This window comes from Ambystoma mexicanum, chromosome 7p, assembly GCF_040938575.1.
Source record: "Ambystoma mexicanum isolate Mex_15411 chromosome 7p, UKY_AmexF1_1, whole genome shotgun sequence".
In the NCBI taxonomy this organism is placed as follows: domain Eukaryota; kingdom Metazoa; phylum Chordata; class Amphibia; order Caudata; family Ambystomatidae; genus Ambystoma; species Ambystoma mexicanum.
Window position 1 is genome coordinate 862107293 of NC_090939.1, and position 15337 is coordinate 862122629.

General features: G+C 44.9%; 1 protein-coding gene across 2 annotated transcripts in view; it reads left to right on the plus strand.

Annotated features, from left to right (window-relative positions):
* The window catches only part of LOC138526383 (homocysteine S-methyltransferase-like), a 421515-nt gene that overhangs the window by 99635 nt on the left and 306543 nt on the right, over positions 1–15337 (plus strand). For both annotated transcript variants that reach the window (XM_069637059.1, XM_069637057.1), the window contains exon 3: positions 2921–3087. In XM_069637059.1, coding sequence (XP_069493160.1) covers positions 2921–3087 — 167 coding nt within the window. The remainder of the gene's footprint in view (positions 1–2920; positions 3088–15337) is intronic.

Sequence of the window (15337 nt, forward strand, 5' to 3'; positions counted from 1 at the left end):
TTAGATCTCATCGATTTTGACAGACAGAACTTAATAAAAATACAGTATATGGTAGTCTACTGATGCATCCATCATTAAACATGCCTTGACTATTATGATTAAATGGTAGTTGACACATTCATGCTGTTGTTGTGTTTGATTAATGCAGAACAGGTTTATTAAATATACGTGATATTGGATTGTCCAGCCTCTACAGTACTTAATTCACCCAGTGATTCGCAGAGTATTTTCTTGCACCAAATCTAACAAAACTGGACTTAATGGTGTGGGGCTTGCTTTAAAAGGCCAGGCCGCTGTACCCTGCAGAGGATTTCTGTTCTAGGTAGTTCACGCTTTAACTAAAGTTTCTGAAATTCATTGGTAATGCTAAATTTGCTACAGTTGGGTAGCTCAACTCAACAAATCTACAATTAACCTGGAGAAAGTAAGTGGGGCGATATTGTCCTTTCATGAGAAACATGGAAGTGGAGTTGTTTCTCAGCCTTGGATTTAAATTATAAGCAAGCTCTCTATTTGCTGCATTATATGGTGCAGAATGATGGGGTTATAGTGATGTTACAAAGCTGAATACCTACAAACACAAATTCTTAAAACAATTATTGGTGATCCCTCTTAGTGACCCTTCGGCTTTGATTTATCTAGAGCTACGTAGCATCCTGGGTGCTGCTCAGATTACTGCTAAACCAGCTCTATTGTTGGCCAGATTGTGGAAACAACACGATCTCCTAATTTATAGGAACGCTCTGCTCCACCTTATGGATTTGGCAGGTGGTTCAAGTAGAGGTAAAGAACCAAAGCGCAGGACCCAGCTGATCCCACGCCTAAGAGGCCCTGGGACAGGTCCCAGTTTGAGTTCTTTGCCTAAGTGGCCCTGTTGGTTGCGTACCTGAAAACATCTTTGGATTGCTGGAATTTGTTCATTTAGGAGAGGAGTCAAGTTAGATATTTCACCCTCAATACTTTTCACCTAATGGAAGGACTTTAAGAAGAATGTATATTGAAACCCATTTTCAGAGGGACTGGGATTCGTTATCCTATTATGGCTTTGAAATTCCTGGGTCAATGTCTAGATCCGCACATAGTTTATGCAGCTGCCCTTTATATTTATAGGGCATGGCTGTTAAGAACAAAGACCCTGAAACAGACTACCCCTAACGCAGAAGACTGCTGACGCATTGGCAAGGCTGTGAGTTCTTCTCTCCTCACCTTGACTATATTCTGCTGTTCCACTGCTCCGCTCATATGTTCTGGAGAACTGTATTGTAAACCAGTGTTCTTGAGCACTTGCACTTTGAACCGATGAATCTGTTGCTTTTTTAAGAAAATTCTATTTTAACTTTTTTTGTTTTACAACTGTTCTGACAGGATTTGATTAATGTACAATGTTGATGGGAAGTTTTATTTATTTGTATTATGGTAACTTATTAATGTTAAATTTTCTTTTTTTAATGAATTCTGATGTATTTGCACTTTCTTTTATGTTATATTAAGCAAAATAAAGCTGAAACGAACGAACACTAGAATCATTTTCAGTGACATTTCCAAATACAATTGCCCTTTCAGTCAGATACCTCACATCTCTACTGTGATGTATTTGGGATCTTTTCCTGACCAAAACACTGCCGATATATCCCTTAAAAGGTATATATGTTATCCTGGAATTTCCTTTTTATTTAAAGAGACCCCTACATACAAATTGGCAAAACATTGTACAGTTATTCCATCCTAATCATATAATCTGGAACGGTTTACCACTCTGCCACCGGCTTCCCCATCCTTCCAAACATTCCGAAAAGAAACATAAAAACCCTTTGTTTGCTTTCCATTAGCACCTCAGTTCCCCACCTCATCTTCACAGCCCTGGCTTTTGCTCCTAAATGCCCATTAAAGGTATATTTCATCTGCCACCCTGTCAGCATAAGGGGCTGTGTGGATTAATCCACACCCCCTCCCCACCACAGAAGCCGAATGGAGAATCACCCTCCTACCTTGGTTGGCACGGGTTCCACAGTTGTATGGAGATGACACTGTGTACCAGTGTTGCACATTGGTACATGCCGATTATGATGGTTGCAAATACAATGTTGTTTGCCATGTTTTACTGGCTGTACTCCATTTATGTAAGATCTGACTCTAATTTATTTGGGTCTCTAATCATCCATTAAATCGCAAAGCAAATCTTGAGTGAGCATTGGTGTGATTTGCTTCTCAATACGAATTTAGCAGATCCTTTCATAGTAATAAAGACAGTTTTTACATTACATATTTTCTTCTTGGAGAGCATAACTATTGGCTGGTTGTCTGAGTGAGTGTGAGTGTGGGTGTGCATGTGCAATGGGATCATACCAAAATAAAGAATGAAATAATTTAGAATCCCAAAATATATTTTGAAAGCCCCATTTTACCCTATATATGTGCAGGGGGGTATTTAAGTTAATAAAAAAAGGTGGAGAGGTAATGGAGAGAGGCCTACGGGGTGGGGAGGTGGGGAGGGGTGAAGGGGTCTTCCCCAGCATATATATGTGCTAAAAAAAGAAAAAACTAAAATTACAAAATTTTGTTTTTGCATTAATCACAAAGACCCCATGCAATTACCTTTCTACTTATACTTACTCTAGATGTAGGTCCTACTTTATAAGTGATGGTTCTTTTATTGTGACCTAATTGACACAGCCTGCAATTAGAAGAGTTACTTGGTGCCAACATTTCTAGATTTGTTGTAAAAGTGACTTGCTTCTTTTATGAGAATTAGGTCCCACGGATAACTGTAGAGATGTGGACATGGGCTACACTAGGGATTGAGGTTACTTGCTCTGTTTCTGCATGGATGGTCAAAAAACATCTGTGATTCCGTCAGCTGTTTTGTGTCAAAAATATATGCTTCCTAATAGATGCTTGTACAGACTTTCTCTCATTTAAGTTTCCTTAGGAGTGGTGCAGATGTCATCACGACAGCCACTTACCAGGCAAGCTTGGAAGGCTTTCGGAAACACCTGGGACTGGGTGTAGAAGATGCAGCTGAACTTCTAAAGTCTGGTGTTAAAATTGCTAAAGACGCTGTAGACACATTTCTATCTGAGGTTTCTGGTAAGGGATGCAGATGGTATTTCATTCTTCAACTTGTTTCGGAAAAAAATAACTAAAGTTATATAACACCAGAATTAAAGTCAGTCTTGTTTACAGTAAACCTCAAACAATTATATTAGTCTTATCTCCTAATATTTACAACAGCAATCTCTTCTGTTTTATAAAGAACCCTCTTAAGGATTGTGTGTGACTTCAACCCCATAAGTTAAAAAATGGTAAATTGTATTGTCGTAAGTTTTGATTGTGCAATCTGTATTTCCTCTCTTAATTCGGGTTAGGGGGCGGGGGGTTCCCCAATGTCTGCGCTCTCTCACTCCCTACCCGCCCCAAGAAATGCAGAATATAAAGATGCAAGCACTCTAGATACTTAGGAGGGAGGAAAAAAGGCTATAAAATAGCGCAATGTTCAAAAAGGGTATGCTTCGTGGTGAAAGGGTGGAAAGTGGACCTTATCTAGGGTCCCAACAAATGGACCAGGTGGGCTGGGGCCTTCTAATAATATGCTAATCATTTCTTGCATCGAAACAGGCTTCTTATTGTTCGAGCGGTTCGAATCGGATGCAGCAAGTCGCAGTGATCCAGACTGGGAGCAGTCATCGAGTCTGATTTGAAGAGACTCGTTGCAGTTCAAAGCAGCATTCTAATGAAGCGGGTCAATGGAGGCACCAGGGTCAATTTTATGTTCGATCATAGGTCAAAGAGGATAATGCTGGTGAATCTAGGCACTTAGTCGAGACACAATGGTTCATAACCTTTCTGCAGCTAGGAGCGTCTGGTTCGAGCCATGTCGGTTGCGTGCTCAGCTGGCACGGTGCAGCATCAAACTGGTTCAAAGGTGCAGCAACAGCAGTTCGAAGATCAAAGAGAGGGCCAAATGCAGCTCAGGTGGCTGCCATGGATTCGAAGGGTGTTGAACGTGGTTCGCAGATGGCTTGAAGCAGTTTTGCTGTGAGTCTCAATCCAGGGGCTCGGGGACAAGGCATTGGGGGTCATTACACGTTTAGCGATGCAGGATAAAAGTGCCAGTAAATCAGTTACTGCCACTTTACGTGCACCACCAAAATACAACTTTGCCGTTGGGGGTTCATTGACTTAAAAACAGCTAGTATTTCCAGCACCAGTATTACCAGTGCGGGAAATACCAGCAGTTCCCCCCATGGAGTCCTATGGGACGCCATGAAATGGGGAATGACTACCGTTGCCAGCTCCTGCAATATCCCGGTAAGGCCGGGATATAAGGCGCTGGTAATGGTAGGTTCGTTTTCCGGTATCCTGCCGGAATTACCAGCGGGATACCGGGAAACTTCTAATGGCTCTTATTGTCCTTGTTATTAACTGAACACTGAGGAGGCTGACAAACATCTGCATGGATCCTTCACATACAGTGATGTCCTGGGTACTGGTGTAGCTGGCAGAGAGGCAGGTCTTGCTTCAGCAGCAGGTCACCCCCCAATGTGCCCTGGGAGTGGTTCGGGAGCAGAGCTTCCCTCTACCATAGAACTCTCAATCTTTACCTCCATGGCAGGGGGCACAGGAAAGGTCAACTCTTCCAAAAGTGGTCCAAAATAATGTTTTCTTGAAGTCTAGGAATTAATTGAGGAAGGGCTGGAAGACCCTCCTCTTTGATAGACAAATGTCCACATGGGATTGGATAAAAGAAAGCCTGCTTTAAGGGGACCAATCCCTATCCTTCTGACAAGTGGTCCTTGCCTTCTTGCATCATACTCTGTGCCTTGTGCTAAAGAAGTGAAGGAGACGAGAAGGAAGGGGAGGCACAGAGAGAAACGAGATGGTGGAATCCTTCCCCCAACTGTGCCAAGTTCCCTGTGATGCTGTGGGCCTGAGAAGGGGGTTGGGTTACTGTAGTAAAAAATCCTCTGGTATGCAACACCCCTGGTATGAGGCTAGTCCTTTTTGTTTAGGGTGTGCCCTTTAATTCCTGTTTCCCAGGACAGCACCTGCTTGGGGGGCTGTCCTGCTGTAGAGAGGTGTTTCCCAACCACACAAAGGATCAATAGAAGGGCATCGTAGTTTGATTTCTTGTCCTGCTGACTGACATAGACAACCTCTCTGACTAGAATACACACAATCCTTCAACAGCTGATCGAAGATCACAGTGTTAACATGTGTTTGATCCAAATCAGGTGTGGCTTTAATAATTATGTGAATTACCAGCCCCCAGACTTCAAACTCAGTTGTGGCCTATGTTTAAAGATTAAACTGCCACCAGGATGATACTTCTTTACAATATAACAGTGATGCACATTTTATATGCAGCCTCTGCATTGCAGTGACTTGGCTGTCAGAGCAGCTGTTAAAAGGGTACCTCTGACTTCTGAACATGCTCTGTGCCACTGGGGAACAGGTGCTGCAGATCAGGAGAGATGCCTCCCCATGCTTTTGGCATGGAGCTTAATGAAAAGGGATTCTGGTTGACAGATACCCCACTTTTGAAATGGAATTATGATTGTAATTGGATTAATTAATAAAAATAAAAAAAGCCCGGGCTTAGACACCCTCAGTAGATGGCTATTCCTCCCTGTGGGAATGGCCACTGGCATTTGCCCAGAGCAATGCCAGTGGTTCGGATTAATTCAAAACCTTCCACCCATCACTTTTGTGCTTACTGTTTGTTTCACTATGTGAGAGAGGGTATGCGCAGACGTGGGTCCCTTGCTCGCAGCGCCATAGGGAACCAAGCTGCACCTCACTGAGGAGGCCAAACAAAGCCGAAACATGTCTGGGGTTGCTTGTGTTTCCGTGCAGAGGGGACCTGGCCTAGCAGTTCGGGCTGGGCTGCTACCATTGGTGGCAGTACCTGACTGATTTGCATATGGCTGGACCCCTTTTGCAATGGCGTAGACGGGCTAAAAAACGGTGGTGTGGAAGGTTGCCCAGAGCAATGCCAGTGGTTCGGATTAATTCAAAAACTTCCACCCATCACTTTTGTGCTTACAGTTTGGATCCCTGCATGCCGATCCTGCTCTCTGGAGCATTTGGCGGTGTCCCCGAACTAACCTATGGGCTGACTGCTGACTAGCTCCATCTAGGGCATCTGCTGGGCATCGGCCCCTGTTCTGAGTTGCAGCTTGGAATTTTGCAGATTGTCAGCTTGTAGCCTAAAAACAGGCCTGCTGCTCTCCACCTTGAAGAGGGCCTTTTTGGAACAGTATCTCTTGTCTTCGCCATGTGAGTCGCCCGACACTGCCTGTGCACAGTACTCTTCAGTATTGCCTGTTTTCATTGTGTCTTGCGTCTCAGGGTTCCTGGATCATTCAGCGGCAAAGCATTAGAAACAGTCCTGTCAGAATTCAGAACTGCCTCCAAGCTGGATGTGATCCTGAAAACTACCTATGTGCCTCTGGCCTTGGACCCTGCTGCAAAGGAAATCAATGATTGGAGTAAGTGGTCCCAATGAATCTAGGAACCCAAGTATTGGTTTCTAGTGGAATCTGAGTAAGTAGGAGGTGGGCGAGCTTTCATACCAGTTTACACACCCCTAAGCCATTTGTTTATATGGGTGCAATGTCCTCACCCTACCTCTCCCTTGCCTGGTCATGGTGAATGGCATTCTTGCCAAGGATTTCCCCCTAGCATTCCCCTAGAGTGGTGTGATTGGGAGAGGCCCCCTAATCTTTCAAACGTACCTTTGCTATATTATCACCGGGACATTGTACTCTTCTTTTGGCTGTGCCATTACTTGTTTCTTAAATTTGAAGACTCCTGGCTTTACAAAGGTATCTTCTTGGGACTTTTAAAGATACTGTGAATACTTACCCTAGTAGGGAAGGACTTTTTAAGTGTTGGGGGCAATATTTTATACAGCAGGGTAAAACTGTTATCATTGCTTTTTATAGCGTTCTTTCATTGGTTTCTCTGAATTTCAATTGCTTTTACGTTACTTACCTGTTTTCATTTTCTTTTTCACTTCACACAGATTTTCATGTTTCATAATTAAATCATTTTTAGAGGTCTTAAAAGTAAAGTGTTCACAAAAATAGAGAGGCCTCTCTGAACCCTCCGCAGAGGCTGGTTCTAAAATCCATTTTAAGACCCCAAGCTTTATTGCTCAGGCACTCCTACAAGGCCACCGACCCAAGCAGCCCATGCAGTGTTTGAATTGATGGGAAACCACAACTTAGTTGAAAACAATTTACATAACCAGGCCTTACAAATTGTTAAAACTCCCACTAGACCAGCAGGGAGAGTTGTCTGGTCTACATACTCGACTTAAGAGAAATGGACCAACCCCAAGATGACAACATATTTATCGACTGTTTCTGTAAAATGGTGCATGGCATCATAAGCACACTTCACATTTGGTGCAATTATGCCACCCAAAAGCCAGCAATGCAGTCAAACTTTTATGTGGAATTTACTGAAACAATGTTTGGTTGCAGTAAATGCCAAATAAAACTTTAAAACATCCCCCATACTCGCTAGCAAGGTAGGGTGCCATGGAAATGGTTCTCGCCCTTTATAAAATTGCTTCGCTAATATGAGTGGGCTAGTAATTTTTGCGAGCCCTATTATTACTCAACTGTACTCTATGTACATTTATGGGCACTATATTGTTGGCCTGTTAAGGGCGGCATCAATCTGTCTTAATTATTCTCATCTTTCCTAATTGTTACTGAAGTTGCACATTGGAAGGGATCCTCTTTCTAGCTCACATTGGCACTTTCAGCCATTGCCACTACTTAGCCCTATTTAGAATGCAAACATATGTGAGAAACACAATTCATTACAATACAAAGAACAGCATATTTGGGAGCAATCAACGCTCCATCTTTTCAAATGCTGTGCGAACAGAGGCATTCAATTGTTACGTCAGCATAATAACGTTCACTGCTATTTGCAGAGTGGGTAGATTTCTTTCAACATATGCCGTTAAGGCAGATTGACTGGAGTACAGTCTTGCCTATTTTATGCGTCACTGTAAAACTTGTATTCCTTTGATTGTTAATGAGGAAAGCAGTTGTCTTGCTCGTATGAAGTGTTTCAGTACCTGCTTTACCAATTATAATGCCTTCCTTCATGCTATGCTAATGGTGACTAGATTAGTTCAGTGGATGTAGCGGCTTATCCCGCAGACATGCCTGTGCCCACTTACAAGTTGAGTTGACCATTGAGGAGCCATCATGTGCATCAGTAGCCTTTTGACTGGTAAGGCCCTACCCTCTGAGGCACTGGTAACTGAGTTTTACAAAGAATGTAAACAAATGGCACCAGGTTTACTTGAGCTGTGCAAAAATCAGAGTGGAGCTAATTATCACCAACGATTCATAAGGCCCAGCAAGGCCTATATTAAACAAGGTTTTCACAGACTGCTCTCTTTAATGATAATGTAAACAGTTTGCTATGCTACTAAATTGTTACCCTTATGTTAGGAGGGGTTTGGGCAACCCTTTGGTGAGGGTGGGAAACAGCCTATACTTGGTGGGGGAACAGGGTGTCCACTAAGGTGGACCAAAACATGCTAAGTGAATAACATAGCGGAGCAGTCAAACTTTACTCTAAATAGCAATGGGCTGGTACCAGCACAATGTGTTTCAGTCATATACACAATAAAAAGCACCACACATAATATGCTGAAAAATATATTTACACTTATTTGCTATTGCATTTTGGTAAAAGGAAGTCAAAGAAGTACTAGCAAACATATACCAACAAAGTATATAATAAAAACATAGTGATTTAGGTCCTTAATTACACATCACTCCACTGGGGACAATAATAAGTGCCTCACCTAACTGGTCAGTAATAGGCCTATATGGTTCCTAGAAAGGAGGGAGGAAAAGGGTTAAGGCACTAAAGGAAGAAAGCCCAGAGGGCCTGCAGATAAGAAGAAAGATTTCTTTTTTTTTTTTATGCCCTCAAGAAGAAAGATTTGAATGCAGTATTGGGTTAAAAGGGACCCCAGTTAACTCGACAAGAACAGTTAGAAAGAAACATAGCCAAAAAGTGGTTCTTGCAACTCCATGAATTTCTGTGGTTCAGCGTAAACCGCAGTGAGTTATTATTCTATTTATAATATTTGGTACAACCTACAAATACAGTTTCTGTTCAAGAAACTTGATAACCCAAGGGAAAAATCTCAATGTTCTGGTGGGTACATGTTTAAGTAACTTTTCAAGAGTTTAAATAAAAAGTTTCAAAGTTTACTCTCATAGAAATCAATGGACAAATCTCATTGGTCTGCTGAAGTTATGGGGAAATGTTGGGTACGTTTTGCCTTTAGCCTGCACGTTTTGCAGGCGAGGCAGGCAGATGGTCGCGCAGCCCAAAATACTCCAATGAAGAGTGCCAGCCCAAGGTTCGACAAGCAACAATCCAGACAAGGTATCCCACTTAAACCCTGACCCATCAAGGACCCACGTGTGAAATGTCTGCCAATGAAGATGCCTGGAGGGACCACCCACAATGCAAGCTTGGCAGTAGTGACTATGGTGACAAGCTTCTTCCAGAACGAGGATCACTGGTCAGCCGGGGGAGCATCAGGGTAGAGCCAGCCACCAAGGAAACAGACCTATGATGGAGGCAGCGGATGGAGGTGACCCAAGATGCCCTTAATACACCTGAACAAAGTAGCAGCAAGCAACTCTGCTTTTCAAGCCAAGAAGACCAGTAGTGACTCCTGTGTTAGGCACTTTGGCCACACAGGGGCTACCAGGAGTCCGGGCACTGCAGGTGAGGAAGAGTCCAGCAAGGACAGTCGATCTGTCCATCCAGGAGGACATCAATAAACAAAGGGTAGAGACCTAGATGGGATTCCACCAGCAAGGAGGAGCAGAATGCAGAGAACAAAGAAGCCAGGGAACGGCAAATATGGCCAAACTGTATCATCTGCAGGCAGTCCATCTTCATGGCAGTCTTCAGGTAAGGATCAGGAATTAATCTAAGGAACTCATATGAAGCCTGACTGATAAAACATTCAATCAGGGGCTGGCCCTCATCAGCCCACCAAACCTGCTCAATGCAGCAAATAGTTTTTGGGGGCCAACCTGTCAGTCTGGCCCCAAACTCCACTAAACACACTGGCAATGTCATGCTGAATGTAGATTGGGATACTCTTGAGGAGATTAAAAGGGACTACAGCCGCTTAAACCACAGCCCTGAGTGACGTTGTGGGCTTAGGGTGAGCCTACAACGTGAACATTTCACTTTTGGCCATCCCTTGTGATCCACACACAGACAAAGAAATGGCCAAAAAAAATGGCTTGCAGCAGGGCTTAAAATACATTATTATACCATGGCTACGTTATAGGTGACTTTTGCTACTAACACTTTAAAGTGGCTACAACCATGTGTAGCCAAAACTAAATGGCCAACTGCCACCAGTCTACTCCACAGAACACTTTCAGGGTGATACAATCATACCAAAAAGGACCGGCAACCAGAAATAAAGATTGAAGTGACAGGGGGACTTAGTAGAAGTCCCTTTTAGTTACAAAAGAAAAGCCATGGAAGCCAACAAAAAGTGTAGAGGATGCCCACTGTTAGGGAGGAATTTCCCTAAAATTGAAATTCTTCCCTAACGCCTTATGACTCAATGAGATCATCCCTGTCATGTTTGAGATATATCCCCAATTTTGATGGCCTTAAGCTTGCGGAAAATGTTTTGCATCATGTCCCAAATAGACCCACAAATCAAAGTAGTTGCTGCTCCATCCCCACCGTTGCCTCCTTCCGTGCTTCCTTGAAATCTCTCCTCCTCCATTCCCCACCCTGATACCCTATACTCCCCTCTCATTCTTCTCTCCCTTCCCTCACTTCTTCCCCTACTCTCCTCTCCCTACCCACTCATTTCCCCCTTACCCTTACCTCCCCCTTCTTACATCTTCACCCTAATACCCTTTCTTCCCCTCCTTCCCTCACTTACCCTCACAGTTTAATTGCTCTACTTACTGTTTTACTGGCTTGATTCATGTTTTGTAAATTGCTTCTACTGTTATAAATGTCTATGTATCTTGTTGTTATAATGTACAGCGCTTTGGAGTAAAGCGCTATATAAACACAATATATACAAATACAACTCTTAGACTCTGAAACCCTGTTTTAGGTTCTGTATTCTGATCATTTTATTATTTATTTTTTTAAACTACTTTATTCCAATTATCCAACAAACAAATCAAAATACAATAACTTCAGCATAAAAAACTCAGCCAACCTAAATGCAACAATAACTTAACCAACTCCCTCCCCCAACATCCAACCAGCTAAATGTAATCCAGATTTAAGATCGGGAAGACAAGTGGAGAAGGAACAAAAAAAAACAAAACAAAAAAACATACATTTCTCATAAAGCTCAATAAACCACTGTAATCAATAATCAGCCGCTAAAACCATACCTGCATACAAATATTTACATATATATATTTCTGAGGCTTGTGGAATCTGCTTAGATCACATGCTGTGCGTAGGCCGACATCTAGTGGAAGTTGCGGAGTATTACAGTTTGTTTTTCGAAACTCGAAAATGGGCATCGACACAGGGCGTGCCAGTAATACTATCCCTAGTGTGACGTCCACTGTACCGATGATCACTCACGTGTCTAGGACCCTCAGATTGTTTTTTTCCGCCATACTGGTCGGAAGCATTCCGCGGAGTTCCCTGGCATTAGCCATACTTTGAAAAATGTTGTTATATTTCCCCTTTTTCTCCACCCTAACGTCGAGTCACCGAAATTCGACACTCGACGCCGAACCGGAGAAGAAAGCGACCGTTGAAAACTTCACAACGGAGTGGGCCTAGGAAGGCCTCTGGCCTCGGCCCGGGCCTCGGAAGGCCTCTGGCCTCAGCCCTACAAGTAGGGAGAGTGGGGGGTGGACATACTCTACACTCTTATATACTTTCTTATATATATTCCTACACTTACCAGCCTGCTGCCTCAAGGTGCGTATGGAGGGTACCCCTTTCCAATTTAGCACAAAGTGCAACCGCAAGTATCCTTGGGTTGACAGACATGCCACGTGCAATCTCTGCTTGCCAAGGGATCACCTGGAGGCAAATTGCAGAGCGTGTAGTAGGTTCAAACCTAAAACACTAAAAGACCGTTCCACCAAGCGTTGGGTCCACCACGCCAGGCGTCAAGAGGCCATGGTTGCGGAGGGTGCTTTCAGCGACGGCAGCGACGCCGTACTTTCGGACGGCGAGGGCAACACAGCGTTGAAAGACAGCCAGGCGCAGGTCCCCGACCTCGGAAGGTCGTCCGGCAGGGCGGCTATGGGGAAGACCCCCCGGCGACGTAAGCGCAACCCACAGCACTTCCAAACACATGAAGTCCCACCGAGACCCGACGCGCACGTCGAAGAGGCACATAGGGAACGGTCCGAATCGGCGTACTCTGGGCGTTCGCGATCTAGATCGCCGCATGACGCCAGGCAATCATCCACTATTGCCAAGAGTGCCTCGCTCCCCAAGGTAACCGAGGTTTGATCGTCGGAAGACGAAACCAACCTTTATCCCCAGACCGCACTCCAGGAGCCGGCGTCAGCAGCCCAAGTAACGCCCATTCCCGAATCCCAACCTACACGGTCGAAGGATAGTACCACCACTACCGAAGCTCGACGCCAGGCATCGAAAAGCTCAGAAGGCCCAAAGAAGCAAGGAAAACACTCTTCCAGCCACGGGAAGGGGGGAAAACAACATAGGAAGCAGTCTGGGCCTACTTCCACACTGCAGAAACATTCCACTCCACTTAGACAGACAGGTCTCACACCTCTATTATAGATGAGACAGGGAACCCCCCCCCCCCCCCAGGCAGAGTCATTCCCAGTTCAAGAGAGTGGTCTAGTGAGGACATAGATAGAGTCATGTCAAGAATGTCATCATTGGCAGATTTCTATGCTAAAAATCCCGAACATTTCCTCACTTATAACCCCGACGGGTCAGCACCCTCAGGCTCCAAAGATCCAATCCCCTCAAGTAAACAGTCCCGGTTCGAAACAACACGGTCTTCAGATCCCTTCCACATTCACCCTTCTTCTCAAGAACAAGAACATCCTTCCCTTTGTGAGGATACAGATTTGGGCATGTTGGAAGAACAGACTGGGACAGGATACTATGGGGACGATGAGGAACAAGAGGAGGAAGAGGACGACCCAGAAATATACTGGGTAGATTCCCCGGTAGATAAAGAACCACCGGTTACCGACTTCCCTGTCGACAACCAGCCCCTCCTAAATGAAGTCCTATCTCGAGCAGCAAACCACTTCCACATTGACACCCAGGGTGCTCAAGAGGAAAGAGATTTTGCCGAAGAGTTGGTGAGAGAAAGGAGACCTGTTGCGCAGGCCATCCCTATCCTTAGGTCGATCCAAAGAAGAATAGACCCTTCACTGGTAAACCCCAACCTCACCAGGGCAGTCAACCCCAGGATTGAGAAACTGTTCAGGGCAGCCCAATCAGACCCACTGTATATAAGAGGGCATCTGAAACCGGACTCCCTAGTCGTTACAAACACCCGCAAGAGGGCAGGAACACCCTTGTCATCATCAGAAGCTCGTCCCGACAAGGAGAGCAAGAAAATGTATGGGTTCGACAGAAAGGTTGCCTCCACTTCCGCCTACCAAGCAAGAATCGCCAACTCCACCACCCTGTTGGTGAGTTATAACTGCCACCAATGGGAGGAAGTCGCAGCACTCATAGATTCCGCCCCAGAGCCCCTAAAGAGCCAATTGGCACGAGTCTCAGCGGAAGGAAGAGCTGTATCCGGTTGCATTTTAAAGGCAACCTTTGATGCCGCCGATAATGCTGGTAGATTGAAAGCAGGTGGTACTGTTATCAAGAGACATGCTTGGTTACGGCAGTCTGGATTCAAGGCCGAAACCCAAGCATCATTGTTAGACAAACCAGTGGAGCCAGATCTATTGTTCGGTAAGGCGGTCGAGGACGCGCTGAAAAATGCCAAGGACGAGTATGAAACACTTTAGTCCCTAGGTCAGCTAACCACCAAACCCCCAAATCAAAGGGGTAATGGCAATTTTCGCGGCCAAAATTCCCAAAGAGAGTCAAACTATTCTTCAGGGCCAGGGTACGCAGTGGAACAATAACCAACAGTCTACCCAAGGTTATAGCAGGGGGAATAAGAGAGGACGGGGTAAAGGTAGAGGCAGCCCTAGTAGAGGCGGCGGCACGCCTCCCCCAAAACAGTGACGTTCTGCTCAGGGTCCCTTCTCACGCATCCCCAGTAGGAGGACGCATTTCCAAAGTCACCAAAGCTTGGGAGGGGATCACATCAGACAGATGGGTGCTATCCGCAGGATACTGCATAGAACTGTTAGAGCGTCCCCAAAACCACCCTCCACGACAAAGACAAAGAACACATTCTTTGGACCACCAAAGAATCCTCCTCGAGGAGATCGTCAATCTGCTAGCAAAGGACGCGATCAAACTCGTCTCGGGACACCAGGTAAACAGGGGTATTTATTCAACTTACTTCTTTGTGCCAAAGAAAGATTTAACAATGCGCCCAGTATTAGACTTATGGCCTGCAAACAAATATGTCAAGCCCCAAAAGTTTCGCATGACAACTCTCCAAGAGGTAATCCCCCTCCTAAAAAAGGGGGACTACATGGCAACATTGGACATGAAAGATGCCTATTTTCATATTTCCATTTCCCAGCGCACAGAAAGTACTTGCGCTTCAAGGTGGACAGTCGGCACTACCAGTTCAAGGTACTGCCCTTCAGTATAGCCTCGGCTCCAAGGGTATTCACCAAGGTACTGGCGGTGGCGGCAGCACACCTACACAGGGAGGCAATCCCAGTGTACCCATACCTGGACGACTGGCTCATCACGGGAGAAACCCCAGCGATTTGCAGAACAAACATTCAAAGAACAATCGACCTCCTCTTCGAATTGGGTTTCTTAATAAACGAGAAAAAGTCAAGTCTGGTGCCAAGCACCTCCAAACAGTTCCTAGGAGCTATCCTAGACACACAAGAGGGGTTGACCTTTCCATCAGAGGAAAGAATTCGGAATATACTACTGCAAATTCCTCAATATCAGGCCGGTCGCCAGATAACGGTACACAAAGCAATGCGTTTGCTAGGCATGATGGCGCCATGTATTTACCTGGTCCCCCACGCGCGCCTGCGCATGCGCCCCATGCAAGAATGGTTGGCGAAACAGTGGTCTCAGGCAAGTGTTCAGTGGGACGATCTAGTGATCGTTTCGCCAACACTTGTACAAAGCCTTCACTGGTGGACAAGAGAAAATCTGTCCAACGGGAAACCCTTTTACGATC